This window comes from Chlorocebus sabaeus, chromosome 20 (genome assembly GCF_047675955.1).
Source record: "Chlorocebus sabaeus isolate Y175 chromosome 20, mChlSab1.0.hap1, whole genome shotgun sequence".
NCBI classification, from domain to species: Eukaryota; Metazoa; Chordata; class Mammalia; order Primates; family Cercopithecidae; genus Chlorocebus; species Chlorocebus sabaeus.
This window is the reverse complement of record NC_132923.1, coordinates 45,600,369-45,619,603: the sequence shown is the minus strand read 5'-3', so window position 1 is coordinate 45,619,603 and position 19,235 is coordinate 45,600,369. Positions and strand designations below refer to the sequence as shown.

Below are 19,235 nucleotides of genomic sequence, written 5' to 3'. Positions count from 1 at the left end.
TACAAAATTGTGCCTAATGACCCCACATCATGGAGATTGTCCTGGCCCATTCTGTGAAGGTGGTCAAATCCTGTTCTTTTCAGAAGCAGTATTAGTTCTCCAGGTAATTCTAAGGCCCCCGAAACAGTAACATTTCAACTTCTAACTGCTTCCCTTTGAAATATTCTTTTAAAAACATGAGGTGGGTTATAGTAAGAGGTATCTATAATTGTGGGAATACCAGTCTGCACTGAGAAGGCTGAGGGACTGATTTCTTTCTGTCAGCCCTAATGGGAGACAGTATCTCCATTGCTATCTTGTCACATACTTGCCAAGATTTTCAATTCTCTGTTTCAGTGAAATGGAGTAAATTTGCCTTTCACTCAAAGAGCTAATAAGCCTCATTATTTTGGGGTTATATATGATTTAAATAGAATTTCTAGTACAGGATAAACTAATCCTTTTTTTCTTATTTACTTATTTATTTACTTCAAGCTGAAAATTTCATATTTCAACTAGAAATAAAAGTTATTTTCTTTGCAAGCAGATGAATAGTTTTAAAAATGGATTTTTTTGTCCTTCACAAATATTAGCAGACCATTTGTGATCTTAGAATGGAGAACAAAATAGTCTGTTTCATGAGAGAAAATTGAATAAACAATTTGAATTGACTTTTACAAGAGATAGGAGCAATAGAATAGAAAGTGCTCATTTGCTACATTATCATCATGGAATAACCTTCATCTCTTCCCTTAGGGGGGAAATGTTCTGTGTAGAAGGGTCACATTTTCAGTTTTGCTAAAAATTACAGTCTTAACAAACCAAATCTAACTAAACAAGCACACACAACAAAGGTAAAGAAACTTAGTTCCAGGAGCTGAAATGAAAAATATTCAAAGAATTTCTAATGAAATGATTCCATGCTAAGTATGATTTTACCTGATATTTTTATCTTCTCAGTATCAGTTGAAAAGCTAGTAACTTCTAAGTTTTCCTCATCAAAATCATCCCGAACTTCATTTGCCAATTCAAAGTTCACATTCAAAACTTCTGAAAATAGAGAATTGCTTTTATCTGCATCTGTCAAATTTTGGTTTCCAGATATATTGAGACTTCTGTTGAAGAACACTGTTTGAGAGACTTTCTCATTTGAAGTTGTAGAATAGTTATATCTAGAAAAATCTGTTATGTGTATGTATAAAAGACTATAGGTACTTTTTAAACCACAAGCATTATAGTCTATTGATATATCAAACACATCTTTCAACTACTAAACAGAGTTCTTGAGTAATAGTTTTCAAAAGCATTGTGTCAAGCATTGTTGAATACTGCATTCAGCCAATTCTATTAACTGTATTAAGTTGCACTAAATTTAAGTTTCAATAAATTTTTTAGGCAATTAATTTTTCCTCTTAATTCCCATATTAGAATAACTCTACTCTAAGATTGGATTATAATAGTTTCTAAAATGGCCTTCCTCCTCCAGATCTTCTCCCTAAAGTTAATTTTCAGTATTGTTATAAAAAGTATTTGTCCAAAATAAATAATATTTATTTTTCTCCTGCTAAAAATTCCTCACTGTTATTCATTGTTTATAGTCTGGATTTAGAGCCAAACTACCTAAGTGAAAATTCTACCTTTCTATTAGTTGTGTAGTCTTAGACAAGTAATTCAAACTTCTTGATTCTGCAAAATAAGGCAACAACAGTACCTACCTCAAAAGACTGTTATGGGGGGCTAAATGCCTTTAGTTGTACAGTTTTACATAGTATTGTGCTAATAAATGTTTAATAGCTACCTCTACAAAAAGCGTATGCATATGTATACATATACAAGTTCATTATAATCTTTACTGATGTAAAGGCTATACAGCACATATTTTATAAATAACAATAACATATATGGTATGCTTAAATGTAAATTCCATATATCTAATTGATTCTCATTGAATGTTTTCATTAAGTTTTGCCACTCTTTTATCTGTAGTCAACCTATGGTTGCAAGTGACACACGAATGTAGCTCTCATGTGAATGTTGTTTGGTATTTTTATTGACTCTAAAAAGTAAGATGAAAGTATTAATAAAACAACAAAGACATCTGTTGGGATTTCACTCATTCATCATTGACTTAGGTAACCTCTTTCCTGAATTAGATAGTAATTTTCAAATACTAGAAGAATATTCTCTCAATTTTTTGTGTTATTCACAATGTAATGGCTACAATAACAGCGCATGTTTGTTTAATCTACACAATTAAATTTTATCCTTCACTTTCTGAATTCTAAATAATAAGCAAAACAATAAATTAAACCCAGATTGGTAGTGTTTGCTGATTCCTATGGTATAAATGTTCCCACCATAACTCATTTCAACCTATTAATGTGACATAATTGAATAAGAAGTTGGGAAAAAATGCACGACAGCACCCTATTATATAGTATTTCTACCATATAGATAAATAACCTCAAGAACACAGATAACAGTAAAATACAGTAGATTAGAAGTGATGCGTTTTGAGTATTTTTGCCTTTGTTTTTAACATAATTTAATTGAAAGTTTATGTAATTAAATATTTAATAATGGCTGAAAGATTCTTGAAAATTTAATAATCATCTCTCATAAGTCACTATAAACTTGCTCCAGCATATCACTGAGTTTCCTCCACTTTAAGTATCCTCCATCAATTTCTTCACCTGTCCAAACCCTTCTTTATTCTTCAACTGTACCTATAACTACAGTTCACATTATTCTACTTTTGTATGTTGATACACACACACTGAGACACACAATGTACTAAAAATGGAAGTTTGTACAGAGTGCAATGGGAATGCAGAGGAAGGAGGATCTAAACCTGCAATGGAAGTGAGACATACTCTTCTAGGGGATACCACATGACAGACAGACTCCTGAGGTGATAGCATATGAAGGAAGAGTAGTTGGAATTTCAGCTTGATAGAGCTGTAGTTGTGAGGCAGGGCAAGAGGAAAGGGAACCTATGCCATGAAGGGAAAACACCATGTAAAAGACACAGCAATATGAGAGAACCGAGAATTTTGGGAGAACTGTAAGGTTTCAGGATTTCTGGAGCACAAAGTAGGAGAAGGCAGCATCCACTGTGTCTGCACAGGTAGTTAAATGCTAGATCATGTTGAAGCTTATTTGCCATATTGAGGAGATTTTTTGGTTTTGTTTTGTTTTTTTCTTACAGGCAAAGGATAACTATTGAAGATGTTTCAGCAGAAGGTTTACACAACCAGATATGTCTGTTAGATCACCTGGAATATTATGGATTGAAGGATAATGAGACTGAAAGCAGAGAGAAAAGTAAGTTATTGCAGTAAATGAGAGACAATGAATGCTTAAGCTAGAGTATCAGCAGAAAGGATAGAGAGGAAATAACAAATATAAGAGATGTGCAGGAGGCAAAATAATTAAGATTTGGTGATTATTTACACGAGGGGTGAGCCATTTAGAGGGACACTTTTTCTGCCTTTAGCAGCTTAACAAAGAAAAGAGTTCATTCACTGAGCTAAGGAAAAAAGAGAAGGTGCAGAGTGAGGTACAAAGAAGACAGAGTTCAGATGCTGACATGTCTGATATGTTAACTGTTAGGTGGATATGTTCAGGAAGGTGATTATATAGATGAATTTGGAGTTAGATAGAAAGATCTAGATGGGAGATACAGACTTAGAAATTATCAAAACATAGTCATTAAAGACACAGGCTTGGGTGATATTGTATAGGAAAACTTTTTGAAGTGAGAAGAATAAAAAGAAAAAAGAATGCTTTTTCAACATCAACAGGAAGAAAAGCCCATGCAGCCTAAGAGGTAACAGGAGACCAATATAATGGTTTAATTGAAACCAAAGAGAGATTTCCAAAAGAAAGATCAGAAGTATCAACTACTACAGAGGTCAAAGAGAGTAACAGTTGAAAATAGTTCACTGAATTCAGAACTTAGAAAGTCACTAAATGGCCTGAACAAAAACAGTTTCAAAGGAGTTACACAGAGAAAACCCAAATTTTATTGAATAAAGAGGAACTAGGGTATAAGGAAGTGATGAGCATACTGAGTGTCAATTGCTCTTTCAATTAATTTTTGCTGTGATGAGAAAGCAAGAGATAGAGGATATGGGGACTCTAGAATTCTGGTTTTTGTCTGCCTGGTATGCTTTCCCTTCTTTTAGTGGGAGTACCCTCCCTTTCCTTTGAAGAAACGACTTCTACAATTCCACTGGATCCTAGTAAGGCCATTTTTCATGGTGCCCTGCCTTCTCTGGGGCCACAGGTATACAATGACCCAATCCTCAGGTTACTGGGATTGATCAAGTGATAAACACATGACTCAAATGAGGCCAGTTAGAATGAGTTCTGGTCTGCCAAACCTAACAGGGAAGTCTACCTTTTTCCACTGAGGTTGCTAAACTGCTAAGATGAAAGTTAGGGGCTACCTGCCATGTGAGAAACCCTATTTAAAAAGTAAAGCCAAGTAGCAACAGGCATAGCTAAAAGATTGAGAGAAAGCCAGAGGCATGAGTACCTTGATTTAGCCAGAATTAGGCCAGATACTTTTCAGTTTACTTGAGACAATTGGTTCCTTTTCTTGTGCTTAAGTCATTTGAGTAGAATTGTTATCATTTATAATAAAAAAAGTCATGACCAGCTAGATGAGGACATGAAGCTGAAGAAGGAAGAGACTTCAGCATATTTATATGCTAAAGGGAAAGACACAGTGGAGAGGAAACAATGAAAATATAGGAAAGAGGAGATGGATAATGATCTTCTAAGTCCCAGGGAAAGCAGGATTAGATAGAATTAAGATTACAGGAGGAGAGATATGCCTCGAGTGGAAGAAAAGATAATTTTTCTTTTAAGATAAATAGATGGTTACAGATGGATGCAGAGACAGGGAAATATATAGTTGAGGGGTGGGGCAAAAAGCTGAAAGAGTTCATATACTACTGGTTCAATTTTCAATTCTCCACTGATAACTAAAAGTCAATTTCACTTTATAGAAATGGCATTGGGCTGGGAATCAAAAGATATGCAATCTATTTCTGGCCTTGCCATTAATTAGATATGAAATTTTGGGGCAAGTCATTTAATCTCTTGGAGTCTTGGCTTCTTTCACTATAAAATGAGAAACTGCACAAGGTCCCTTCCAATTTAAGTCTTATGATTCAACATGCTTTCTTATATAATTTTTGACATTTTTTCTTCTTCCCTTTTTGAAATTGGGATACAGAAGATAAAAACTGCCGTGCTTTTCAAAAACATTCTCAAAAGCAGTATTTGAATACATTTAAAGTATGTTTTGCCACCAAAGACTAATATGTGAAAAATATAATAAACATACTCAATTAACTGTTACTAACAGTACCAGAAACTATAACAGCTTTACATGTATTATCTCATTTAATCCCAAAACCCCTAAAATATAACCAGATGAGGAATTTAGACAAAGTGGTTAAGTAGTCTATGAAAGTTTACACTAAATGTCAGAGCTAGGACTTGGACAGATTGTTTTCAGATCTTGTGAACTTAACTACTACACCATACAGCTCCTTTTTTTAAAAAAAAAAAAGTGGCCCACTCGATAAAACAGGGATACAGTTATTAGTGGGTGTTAAGGTATCTAGATGAGGCTTTAATATCATACTATAAATTGGATTTGGAATAGTTAGTGGGAAATACAAGGAGGAAAACCATGTAAATAGAACACAAAAGTAAGCAGAGGGAAGGATAGATAAGCTCTTGTGTGCAGAAGGACAGGTAGTAGAGTAGTAGGATAAGGAAGGAGTGAGTTAGAGGGCTAGATGTTGAACAAAGATAAATATAAGAAGCTTGACAATTTTATACTTCCTATCCACTTTGTAATGATATCCAGGCTTTGAATAAGTTGGATAAATGCTCTGATTCTCCAGGTGAGATTAGGGAACTTTTCTTGATCTCATTATTGGGCCTAATAGGTGCCATGGTATCATAAGAGGTAGTGAATACTCCAGTCCTTGCTTCTGTAAAATCTTAAATTATGACTAGAGGAAAAAAAGTTACAACATGAAGAAAAAAAATGATAGCATGAAGACAAGAATGTCAACAGAAGCCAATGCCAAACACATGAAATGATTTTCAGAAAACCCCAACCTTACCATTTCTACATAGAGCTACTTGAAGATGGATAGGAATATCTCATGTTTTAACAGACTGCTATTAACAGCATTATTCAGGGAAATTATGCTCTATTAATTGCAGGAACCAGAGTAATGATGAACCAGGCAGTGTTGAATTTATATGTATTATCTCATTAATTAAATGACAGACAGATAAAAAAGCAAATCTAGATTACAAACTAGCTATATCCCACAACCTAAGTTATATTCTCATACTAACATAGAATTGTAAGAATCATAGGTTTAAGAATTGGAGAGATATTAAAGGTCACCCAGTTCAATACCTTCATCTTAAAGTTAAGACTAAAGCCCAAAGAGATTAAATAACTTGCCCAAGGTCACATTGATATTTTGTAAAACTGGACTAGTTTTATAAACATAAAATTATTTTAAATAATTCTAACAATATATGAAAGTAATCATTCAGTATGTTAATACTCTATATACTCAAGGATGCCTTATTGGCTCAGATTTTCCTCATAGTATCTTTAAATTAAAATAGCATTATGTAGGAAAGAGATTTTAAAAAAAAAAATAGAGTAAGACCATCTGAATAACAGACCCAAGAATTTGAAAATGATTCAGTAATCTAAGAGAAAAATGTTGCCAAGTTAATAATTATAATAATTTCAGATGCTGGTGTTTCAATAACACTACTTGTCAATTCAAAGTAGTAATAAGCCATTTACTCTCTCAAGTAAGTATCAATGGTAATTTACCTTTGTCTTGATATTCAGATGGTTCTTGTCTAACTTCTCCATAGATTTCAGGCTGATCCCACTGCTCCGTTATAGGAAATTCAGATATGTTTAAATATTCTGACCTTTATAAAGATAAAACCATAAAAAGTTAAAGAAAATATGAAAATTAATCTAAGCCTGAAAACTATTTATTCATATAAATAAAAATAATGATTTATTCATTTAACACTTCTATGAAAAACTGGACCCAGCCTGGGTAGCAAATAAACAGGTGTTTAATGGAAGTGACCAATGCTTAGTCTTCTTTGCATGCCCTTAGTTAGATAACAAAAGCCACGATCTCTAGAAGTCCTGCTGGTATCTATTCCAATGAGTCAGTTCTTGTTCTGTACTAGTTGTTAAATATATTGAATGTCATTCCTGCATATAGAATGCCCTTATCTGGAAGGGAAATTACATATATGATTGTCCTGTAGGCATCATGATACAGAAAAAGAACACTGAGTTACCATCTGAGGCCTTCTGCTTGCTAACTAGGAATATGAACTTCAGTTTTTCCATCTATACAATATGACAAAAAAATACCTCATTTTATGGCCATGTTGTTGTTTAAGTCAGAAAATATAATGCACAAATGTATAATTTTTGTATTATAAATCTGAGATATTATTAGCATGGACTGAGCTTCTAAATGGAAAGGTTAGACTTTGTATGCCAACATCATTTCCACTTTTAAAGTATACTCTTGTCACTTAGTTTATATTCCCTATAAAGAGAGAATCTAAGGGAATGACATAGGAGAGGTAGTTTCCTAGGGAAGAGATGATTTAATGAGTGTTATTTCATAACTGTAGAGTTCTAAATAAATTTGGGGTATCAAAGATAATGAAACCATTATGATGTTATTGCTTCATTATGGAACTAAACGATAACTGTGATTTGATGGTAGCCAGTGACTATCTTTCCCTGAATAAGTGGTTACCTGCAGGAACAGAGTTTATGATAAATATTTTACCTTAGATATTAACGTTATATTTGTACCTCGATATACTAGGAAGGGAAGGTTTTGGAGTAAAACCAAACTCTTTAAGGTCCACACTTTGAGATTTACTCATCTGTATCTATTAATGAAACAAATATAAGTTCAAGTATCAGTATAAGTTCAAGTATCAGTTTCACATCAATAACTTGTAACACATGAGCCAAACAACAAAATTCCTGGTGGTACATAAAGTCCCCAAATCAATGAATTAGGAGAAACTCAGGTTAGTTCTTGACTCGAATATTTCACTCAAGCCCTTCTTAAATGTTGGTAATTTTTTTTTTTTTTTTTGAGATGCAGCTTTGTTCTTTTGCCCAGGCTGGAGTGCAGTGGTGTAATCTCAGCTCACTGCAACCTCTGCCTCCCGTTGAGGCAATTCTCTGCCTCAGCCTCTCAAGTAGCTGGGATTATAGTCACCCACCACCACGCCTGGCTAATTTTTGTATTTTTAGTAGAGACGGGGTTTCACTATGTTGGCCAGGCTGGTCTCAAACTCCTGACCTTGTGATCCACCCGCCTCGGCCTCCCAAAGTGCTGGGATTACAGGCGTAAGCCACCGCGTCTGGCCTAAATGTTGGCATTCTTCATGGTTCTTCAGTAGGTCTCTTGTTACACTATACTTTCTCAAAGTTCTCATTTATTCCTGTGGTTTCAATTGTCATCTACATGTGAATGACTCTCAAGTCTCTACTTCTAGCTCAGCTCTCTCTCCTGATTTTCAAACAGTTATATCCAACTGTCTGTAGGACATCTTTATCTAGATATCTTGCAGGCCCTCTAAATTCAGTGTTTCCCAAGTTGAACTTATCCTGTTCCCTATTCCAGCAAACTTGCTTTTCCTTCAGAATATCCACCCAAACGAGGCCCTACTTTTCTCCCAGTTGCTAATGTCGGAAAGCTGGGCATCATTTTTGACTGCTCCTTCTACTTTGTCTCTTATAACCAATGAAGTAGCAAGGTAGCGATTCTACCTCTGAAAAATAATTTAACCTAGTCACTTTTCTCCATTGCTATTGCCACTACCCTAAACTAGGCCATTATTTTGCTTAGATTATTGTAAAAACCACCTAATGAGTCCCTTTGTTCCTATTCTATCATCCTCTAATCCCTTTTCTACATTGCAGTCAGAGTGACCTTTATAAAATACAATTTTGATCATGTCACTGTTAAAACCTTTCATTGGCTTCTCAGTACTTTCATGATAAAGTCTAATTCCTTAAAATAGCAAAAAGGTCTGCATGATCTAGCTCCTACTTGCCTCTTCAGCCTCATCTCTCTCTACTCCTTTACTTGTAATTGAACTCTAGACATACTGTATTACTGATAAAGAGTTTATTTAAAGATCTCTCCCTCTCTTTCTTTATTACCTCTGGACCTTTGTATAATCTCTATGCCTGGAATATTTAGCTATCTCTTCCTACTATTATTCTGGTGTCTGCCCCTCCATCCTTGACTTATCCTTCAGGTCTCAATCACATCTATTAGGAATCCTTTCTTGGTCCATCAAATGTGGATTGAGTACGTTTTCTATCTAAACTTAAGTGTGTTGTACTTCTGTCACAGAATCACTCATCACACTATATTAAAAAAGCATGTTTACTTATTTGTATTTCTCACTCAACTACAAATTCTATGATTGGGAATAAGACTGTCTTATTCATCACTATATCTTAGCACTTTGGCATATTCTCGTGCTTAATGAAGATGAAAGGAAAGAAGGTTTAGAAAAAAAAAGGAAGGAAGAAAGGGAAGATGGATTATGAATAATGGTAATATTCTTAGTCAAGTCCACAAGTAATTCTAAAGTACATTGTGGATACCTACCTAATTGATAGACAGAACAAAGAATATTTATATACATTTAATTACAGAACAAAGGGAAAATGTTATTAAAACTAACCTTCAGATGTTTAACTGTAGGAACAGATGAAACAGCGTTCCTGTTTCTTAAATCAGATAAATATGAAGAAATTGTTGACTCTTTAATTTCTGACTTCTGTGCAACTCCAATTTTACCTATGAAAAGAAACTTCAGATTCTTTAGGTTAAACTTCAGATTTTATTCTTATAAAGTCAAATTTCTTTAAATTTTCAAATCTAGTATTTACCTTTTTCATGTTGCCCACAAAAGAAAGAAAATTATTTGAGTTATTAATTTGCATAATATAAATATCATACATAGATAATTAGGATGTCATTACTATCCACCAAAGACCTTTCAATTCTGAACACTTGAAATAAACTTGTTTTAAGGAACTCACAGCAGTTATGTCCACATGTATGTTTACTTTTACAAGGATGATTGCATTCTCGGTTCCCAGGTTTTTTGCTGGCAGTCATTCCTAAATTAATATAGGAAAAACAAACCTATTTGTCACTGCATTTATTATTGTTAATTCAATTAATTTTTATCCAGTTTCCTTCTTTTCAGACAATACAAAAATATTGATTTTTATACTTCCTCAAGTGTTTTGTAATCCACGTAATTTTTTTTTTAAATAAAGAGATGGGGTCTTGCTATGTTGCCTAGGCTGGAGTGCCGTGGCTATTCACAGGCATGATAATTAGTACTACAGTCTCAATCTCCTGGGCTCAAGAGATCCTCCTGTTTCAGCCTTCTAAGTAACTGGGACTACAGGCACTTACCACCATGCCTGGTAATTTTTAAAACATATTTTCGATAAGTTAGTCCCTGCCCCACTATTAGTCCCAACAAGAAACACTGAGCCACCTACAAGCTTCTCTCGACCTCCCTGGTGTGTATAACCTCCCTGGTGTGTGTGTGTGTGTGTGTGTGCGTGTGCACGTGTATATATACATAGACACTATATATATGTAGACTATATATAGACACACACAGACATATATATATATAGTTTAATACTCTCAACCTGCATGGTATATATTTTCTATGTATGTGTGTATATATATATAAAACATTATATATATATAAATAATGTTAATAGGGTCAAATATGGCCACATATCAGTGACTATTATACTAAATGAGGTAAGAATGAGGGTGGAGTTTAAAAACACTTCTGCTGCTTTGTACTTAAGCCTGAAAAACCTGGAAAGAAGCAAACATCATGGCATTTTGATGGTACTGCTGACAGAAGTTAGTAAACGGGATGTAATACATATTTAATAAATATTAGAAATAAATGCTTTAGGGATCTAATAAATTTGCTATATGAATTCACAGAAAAGAGAGATTATTTCCATCTTGACTCCTCTAAGTTAGAATTAACATATCCAAATATATAGTTTATTCTTCATTTATTATATCCTAAATCAGTTTTTCTTGATCTTAGTTCTCACTAGTAGCACAGGGAAGGAGAGAGATGTTTGAACTGGTCCTTGAAGGACAGACAGAAATATGAACATGAGAATGAGACTAAGGGAAGACATTCCAGTTGGAGGGCATAATACCCAAAGGCAGCAAATCACAGACTGTAAGAGCTGAAATCAGCTTATTTTTGCTGGAGCATAGATTTTAAGTGACCCAGAAATGTTGGAGATAGCGGAGAGCTTGAAAACCTTTACAACATTTCTTGGTCCTTTACTCTTCATTTTCGGTACCATTGTTCAATCAAGCTTTTCCAAGTCATGGCACATCTAGACAGTGATAATATACATATTGCAGCCTAGGGTAAATGGATGAGGCTGCTCAACATAGGAGGCAATGGCTGGTCTTCAGGGCTGAACAGATCAATGTATTGGGTACTGATAAAGTAAAAAGAAAACACCTGGCGGCTGGAAGCTGACAGCTAAACCACGGTATTCCCAATTGAGCAAACAATTTTGAGAATATAAATACCCAGATAAGGCCACTCTGTGACCATAGTAGAAGAAGACAGAGATAAGACTACTATGTAAGTATTTCTGAAACTAGAGAAAAGAACCATCAAGAACCGTAAAAAATAATGAAACATCCCCCTCTTCTGGCTAACACAGATGACTACTATTTTTTAAATCCTCTCACTTCCAAAATAAAATGTACCACAATACCCAATATCTCACTTCCTCAGGGCATCCAATCTAGAACTGACCTCTGCTTTCCCTAAACCTTCCTAAGAGTCACCCAGCACAAGCTGAAATCCTATAATAAGATTCTGGAATCCTGTAAGAAGAAAATCCTCCTGGCTCCCTGAGATGACCCACAGTTCTGTTGCTATGGATCTCTCCTTTGCTGCAGTATATTAAATAAACCTAACGTTCCTCAGACACAAGTGTGTTCCTCTTAGGCACTGACTGAAAGGCTTTGACATTAAACTTTGTAAGGTGTGTCATGACTTACTGCTTCACGTGTTTTGTCCCAAGTCATGATCCCGTTACCTCTCACTTAGATTAGAACTAGTTTCTTGAATCCAGTCCTCCATGCTACAATTTATTCTACACATTGTTGCCTATTTAATGCTTTTAAAGTTTAATGCTGATCAGATCAATTTGCCCACTTAGAAACGTGAGTTACTTCCTACTGCAAACAAAATCAATTCCATCTTCGAGGCCCTGCACGATCCAATTCCAGCTTCCCTTCCTGGGACCCTACATCCATCAAAACACATTCAACTGCCATTCTTCAAACAGTCCCATGCCTTTCTATAACTGTAGCTTTGATACTATCTCTTGTCTTAGAAGACCCTCACTTCCTTGCCCAACAGATGCCTACCAACCTGCAAGTCTGACTCAAATGGGACCTCTGTGTTGGAGGTCTATGGTGATCACCTGATCTGATTTCCCTCTCCTTTGGGCCACTGTGGCATTTTCTCTGTGCTTATTGCTTACTGTATGCTGCATTATATTTAATGTATTTACAGAAAAAACATAGTGAAGTACAGGGAACACTAAAATAGAATTTAAAATGAGCTCTAATATAGGCTCTTATTTGGGAAAAAAGATTTAAAATAATATCTGCTCTGTTTATCTCACTGAGATGTAAAAATAAAATGTAATTAAGTATGTAAAAACATTTGACAATTAAGTGATAATATATTAATGCATATTATCTCCACTATCTCTACTATTACATCAATTCAAGATTATACAAATAAATTTAAAACTACAATTGTTCTGAATGCTGTGAAGGAGAGGTACATCATGCTATGTGACAAGAGGTAGAGCTGTTCTGGTCAGGAATGTTGGGCTGAGTATCGAAGAAAGAAGGGAAGTTAAGAAGGCAAAGAATGAGGAGAAAGTGGGGTTCAGGCAGAGGGCACACCATATGCTAAAGCTCTATGACAAGGAAAAGCATGGCACATTGGAGAAACTGAAAGGTCAGTATGACTGATGCTAGCAAATATGAGAAAGTACATAAGATGAGACTATAGTGGTAGTAAAGGCAGCCTATGTTAGCAGGGGAACAGTTCCACCATGGCACCATGGCAATTGCATGTCTCCATATAGGCCATGTAGGTAAGACTCAACTGTTGGCAGAATGCCCTGGGATCACCCTTAAAAATGGCAAGATAGGCAGTCTTGTGAGGAGCTATCAAAGGCCATTTCACATTTGCTCCATACCTTGCAGAAAACCCCCGATCTTGCAGAAGACTTGCCATGAGGCAGTTTCTCATCTGCCTCCCTGATTCCACTAAGGCATGGAACTTTCCACTTTGTCCCTTTCAGATAAAACTGCTTAGCTGCAGCCTAGAGTTCACTTCTCAAAAACAAAGCAACTCACCACTCATGTTGTCTGTCATCTGACCCCTCTAGTTTGGTATCATCCTGTGGAATTGGGGATATAAGCAGCTAATACCATGCTGATCTTGCTTTGCCATCTGTGTAAGTAATAAAACTGTTTAAATCCATTAGGGTGTCCTTACCAGCCAAATCTACAAAAGTGAGGCAAGACTACATAGCAGCTACCACTGCATTGCTACTTAGGGACTGGCTGACCATGTGACCATATAGAACCTTCTAGGGGATGCTAATGATTTAGATTCGAAGAGCTATGGGAAGCCACTGAAGTGTGTTAACCAAAGAGGGGGCATAATCAGATTTGCATTTTGAAAAAAAATCACTATGTAGAGTGTAATATGGAGAATAGATTTGAGATAAGACAGAAAGGATGCAAAAAAACCAGTAGAGGTCTAAGCAGAAATGACGGTAACTCCAGAGTGGTGGTGGAGGTAGAGTTACAGAGAATAGACTGATGTGAGATATAGAGAAGGTAAAAATATTTTTAAAGCAGAATCAAGTGGAATGATTTTCTTTCTCGAGCAGCATATTGCTTCCCCTCAAGTTTTGCAGCTTTCCTATTAGTCTAGCAATATCTACCTTGTTTGTTTAAGTTCACTCAATAGTTCAAGGGTAAAAGCAAATACATGGGAATGCCTCATCCATTTATTCCCCCCTCACAGATGCCTCCTTCCTTGAGCCCTCTATCTGCCTCCTAATGCAATCTAGACCTGCCCTGTAACTGTCATCTTTGAACTTTCTTTCATTAAGTTCCTGGGTTGAATCTACTACAAATGGATTCTTGGGCTTTTTCTTTCTCGTTTTACTGGTGATCAGTTTCAAGCAACTGCCTAAGAAAGGATGTGTGAGAATAAAATTGTCTGAATCTTTGAATGTATTAAGGTTATCTTTATATTACTTTCATACTTAGTAGTTTGGCTGGGCATAGAACATAAAGTTGAAAATCATTTTTCCCTTGGAATTTTATTTTTTATTACTAGTTTTGGGGACAGGGTCTCACTCTGTCACCCAGGCTGGAGTGCAGGTGTGAGATCACAGCTCACCGCAGCCTTGAACTCTTGGGCTCAAGCAATCCTGCCTTCTCATCCTTCCAAGTAGCTGGGATTACAGGCACAAACCACTGCACCTGGCTTCCCCCTGGAATTTTAAATCAATTGACTTTTAGCCTCCAACTTTGCTCACAAAAAGACTATTGCAATTTTTTATTTTTGTTCTTTGTAAGCATTTACAATTTTATCTTTCTCCACAATGTTCTGAAATATCGCAATTATGCTTTATTTGTAGACCTTTCATTCAGCCTAACTAGCATTAAGTAAGCCTTTTTAATGTGAAGATTTCTGTCTCACTTCAGTTCTAAAAAGTTTTCTCAAATTATTTCTTCTGATTTGTTTGTTCTTTCTTCAACACTTACAAGTTGGATACTGGGCTCTTAAATTGCCTCCTTTTTCTCTTACATTTTCTATCTCCTTGACTTTTTGCTTTCAGTGAGAAGGTATTGACTTTATCTTCAAGCCCTCCAGTTTTCTTTCCAAACATAATTTTTGCTTCTCTGTGCTTGCTCTGGTTCTTTTTATTTTAAAATGGCATCCTATTCAGTTTTGTGGTTGCAATTTAATCTTTAATTTCTCTGAGGTTACTAAAGTTTTATATTAGGTTTTGTTATATTCCTGAATTATCCTTTTGCCCTTTCATCCATTTTCTATTTACTTATTTTGGACTTTCACACATTCTACATTTTCCTCAAATGTCTCGTCACCCTTGGTTGTCTGCCTATAAGGTTCCTACCATATCTCCATTTCGCATATGAGAAAATTAATTCTTACAGAGGTTCAGTAAGATGCTCAAGACTATGCTGTTAGTAAGTAGCAAATTTGAGATTCTAACTCAAGGTAGTCTAATTCCAGAGCCTGATCTATCAACAATTCTCTCTCTAGTTGTACCAGTTGTTTTAGTTCTCCCAAAGGATTTATTTAAGTTATTTAGAGAAGGGAACTATTGTTTTGAGGTGGGAAGACTCGGAAGAAAAGCTTTGCAAGTTGCTGTTTAAAAATGAGGAATAAAGAGTTGCCTTTGTCTCTTAAATACTAAAGAGCTTCTAAAAAAGCTGTCTAAACGCTGCCACAAGGTGGTGCACAATAACTACGCACATTTGCTCCCAGTGGCAACAACTATGATCTGGGAATCTAATTGGAGAGATTCTGAGGGCTCCCAAAAATTTCAAGGCAAAGTTGGCAAATCTTGTCAGGAATGAGGACTGTATGCAAGTTTTGTTTGTTTGTTTATATAATACTAGCAAATGGATACTACCTGACGAAATCTTTTTGCTGTATTTTTGTTACACATGGTACTTCGAAAATAAAAGTGCTCCCTTCTACTCTGCCGCCCTCCCTACCTCCTGAGAATTGTCTGAATTTGTCTTATTAGCAAATATAAGCTTACAGATATAGGTAATTAGAAAGATAAGGTTCTCAGAAAAAAATTAGTCTAAGCTGTACTCTTCTCTTTTGAGAAAAAGTCTGGCTCTGTCACCCAGGCAGGAGTGCAGCGGCACCATCTCAGCTCACCGAAACTTTGGCCTCCCAGGTTCAAGTGATCCTCCCATCTCAGCCCCCTCAGTAGCTGGAACTACAGGCGTGCACCACCACACCCAGTTAATTTTTGTATGTTTTGTAGAGACAGGGTTTGTAGAGACTAGCCATGTTGCCCAGGCTGGTCTCGAACCTGTAAGCTCAAGCAATCCACCCACCTCAGCCTCCCAAAGTGCTGAGACTACAGGTGTGAGTCACCGCACCCAGCCTAAGCTGTACTCTTAAGTATACTCCAAAGACAGCAGATTCCATATTCCATCACTGTCATCATCTGAGATGCAAATATTTTCATAGTTTTGCCACATATTATATTAATTTACTTGTTATAAAGTCTCCCGTTCCAAGCATTTAAAGTAAATTTATTAATAATATCAAATAGAAATGTATTGAAAGAAAATACTTAAAATTACTTTAACAGGGTCATTAACAGGTGGCGGGGCAAGGGTCACTTCTTTAAAAAAAAAGTCCAGACAATAAATAGAAAATAGCAAGAATCTCTGACACACTTAGTGTAACTTTCTAATTATAAATTCAAACAATCTGGTCTGTGCAGAAGCCACTGGAGTATTTTTTAATATTACTTTGACTTTTGCAGTTCTCCATTTATGCTAATCATAGATTTATGCACTTCAAGGTTTTACTTTTGTTTTTAATGATAAGAGAGTCTCCTTTTCATTTTTCTGTCAAATATTTTATTATCGTTTTGTTATTTATTTATGAAGAAAAGGAATACACTGAACTAGAGTCCTTGATTTTGCAACTTAATGCACATACACACCAAAGAATATAAAGAAAAGTAGACTGCCTTTTGACTGGTATTTAGATGGACACACAATGTGCCTGAGGATTGGCTTTATCCTTGTATTCATTCAACTACGTTAATCATCATTATTACTATTTTTGAGATAGAGTTTTGCCTTTGTTGCCCAGGCTGGAGTGCAGTGGTGCAATCTCGGCCTCCCAGGCTCAAGCGATTCTCCTGCCTCAGCCTCCCAAATAGCTGGTATGACAAGTGTCTGCCACCACGCCCACCTAATTTATGTATTTTTAGTAGAGATGGGGTTTCACCACATTGGCCAGGCTGATCTCGAACTCCTGACCTCAGGTGATCCGCATGCCTTGGCTTCCCAAAGTGTTGGGATTACTGGTGTGAGCCACTGCGCCCAGCCTGAAGACATTAAATTTTCATATTCAGAAAAACACTGCAAATGAAGATAAATTTATTAATGTCAAATAGATTTTCTTCAAATTAAGCAAAGCCTATAATTCTTATTTAGAATGCATTTAAAGGATAAGAAGTTTGAATGCCTAATCTTCGTATACTAAGAGCAGGCCTGAAAATTTTTAATTTTTGTTTTTACAACTTAAAAATATGTTTCACATTGCCATATACTAAAAATAACAAAAATGTTCTTCCTCAAATTGTACAAGAATTTTACCTCTTGGAACTATAACCATATGTGAGAAATTGCAGCTAAAAGAATGTTTTCAAAAAGTTTGATATGGTTTGGCTGTGTCCCCACCCTAATCTCATCTTGATTTGCAGCTTCCATAATTCCCACATGTTGTAGGAGGGAACTGGGGGAGATAACTGAATCATGGGGGCAGTTTCCCCCATACTGTTCTTGTAGTAGCGAATAAGTCTCACAAGATCTGATGATTTTATAAGGGGTTTCCCCTTTTACCTGGCTCTCATTCTCTCTTGTCTGCCACCATGTAAGATGTGCCTTTCACCTTCTGCCATGATTGTGAGGCCTCTCCAGCCACATGGAACTGTGAGCCCAACAAACCTCATTTTCTTTTAAATTACCCAGTCTCAGTTATGTCTTTATCAGCAGCATGGAAATGGACTAATATAAGTTGTAGAAAGCATGAAAAGAATTTTCCATTATTTTACATTCCCTAAGGTGCGTGTTTTTGTTTTTATACATAGTCCTATAATTTGCTGATACACAAAATAGAAACATTTGTTCAACTTACAAGCACATTTGGAAATAGCCATTTAGCAATTATATTCTTTGAACTAAATATCAGTTTGTATCATTTAATAACACCATCTGACAAGGGATTAGAACAAGTGAAATTTGGATTGTTTCGAAAAGGCCCAAATTTGGTGTCACAACCTTAGTAGGGTAATCTATTGACCCATCATTGTGTCAGTTACTAAGAAATAGTGTATGTATGTTATGTTTAAAGGTATAATTGTGTATCTTTATCCAGGGATATATACATTTGCATATAAAAACTGAATTGTACAGTAGGGATGTGCATAAGTTCCTAAGATTTGGATGACTACATACAGTAGCCCCCTTCATCCATGATTTTACTTTCCACAGTTTCAGTTATCCAAGGTCAACTCTGGTCTGAAAATATTACATGAAAATTTTCAGAATTAAATACTTCATAAGTTTTAAACTGCACACCATTCTGAGTAGCATGATAGAATCTCATGCTGTCCCACTTCATTCTGTCCTGGATGTGAATCATCCCTTTGTCCAGCATATCCAGGTTGTATATGCTAACCACCGCTTAGTCACTTGGTAGCTATCGCAATAATCAAATCGACGGTCATGGTATCACAGTACTTGTGTTCAAGTAATCCTTACATTACTTAATAATGGCTCCAAAGCACAAGAGTAGTGATGCTGGCAATTTAGATGTGCCAAAGAGAAGCTGTAAAGTGTTTCCTTTAAGTGAAAAGGTGAAAGTTCTTGACTTAATAAGGAAATAATATATATAGGGTTCAGTACTACCCACAACAGAGAAATATCAGCACCCCTAGAAACTATCTTTCTGTCTTATTCTAGTCGACACTGTCAAGAGTAACCTTTATCTTGACTTTTAACAGCACAGATTAGTATATTAGTTTTCTAGGGCTGCTATAACAAAATACCACACACTGCGTGGCTTAAAACAACAGAAATTTATTTTTTCACAGTTCTGAAGATTAAAAGTCTGAAATAAAGTTGTTGGCAGAGCCATACTCCCTCTGAAGCCTCTAGGGGAGGATCCTTCCTTGACTCTTCCAATTTCTGAGAGCTCTAGACATTTCTTGGCTT

General features: G+C 35.8%; 1 protein-coding gene across 4 annotated transcripts in view; it reads right to left on the bottom strand.

Annotated features, from left to right (window-relative positions):
• Window positions 1–19,235, bottom strand: part of LOC119626262 (probable ATP-dependent DNA helicase HFM1) — a 137,425-nt gene that overhangs the window by 4,179 nt on the left and 114,011 nt on the right. For all 4 annotated transcript variants that reach the window (XM_073008594.1, XM_073008595.1, XM_073008596.1 and 1 more), the window contains 5 exons: window positions 10,154–10,234; window positions 9,793–9,908; window positions 7,892–7,971; window positions 6,869–6,972; window positions 919–1,029 (listed from right to left, as the gene is read on the bottom strand). In XM_073008594.1, coding sequence (XP_072864695.1) covers window positions 919–1,029; window positions 6,869–6,972; window positions 7,892–7,971; window positions 9,793–9,908; window positions 10,154–10,234 — 492 coding nt within the window. The remainder of the gene's footprint in view (window positions 1–918; window positions 1,030–6,868; window positions 6,973–7,891; window positions 7,972–9,792; window positions 9,909–10,153; window positions 10,235–19,235) is intronic.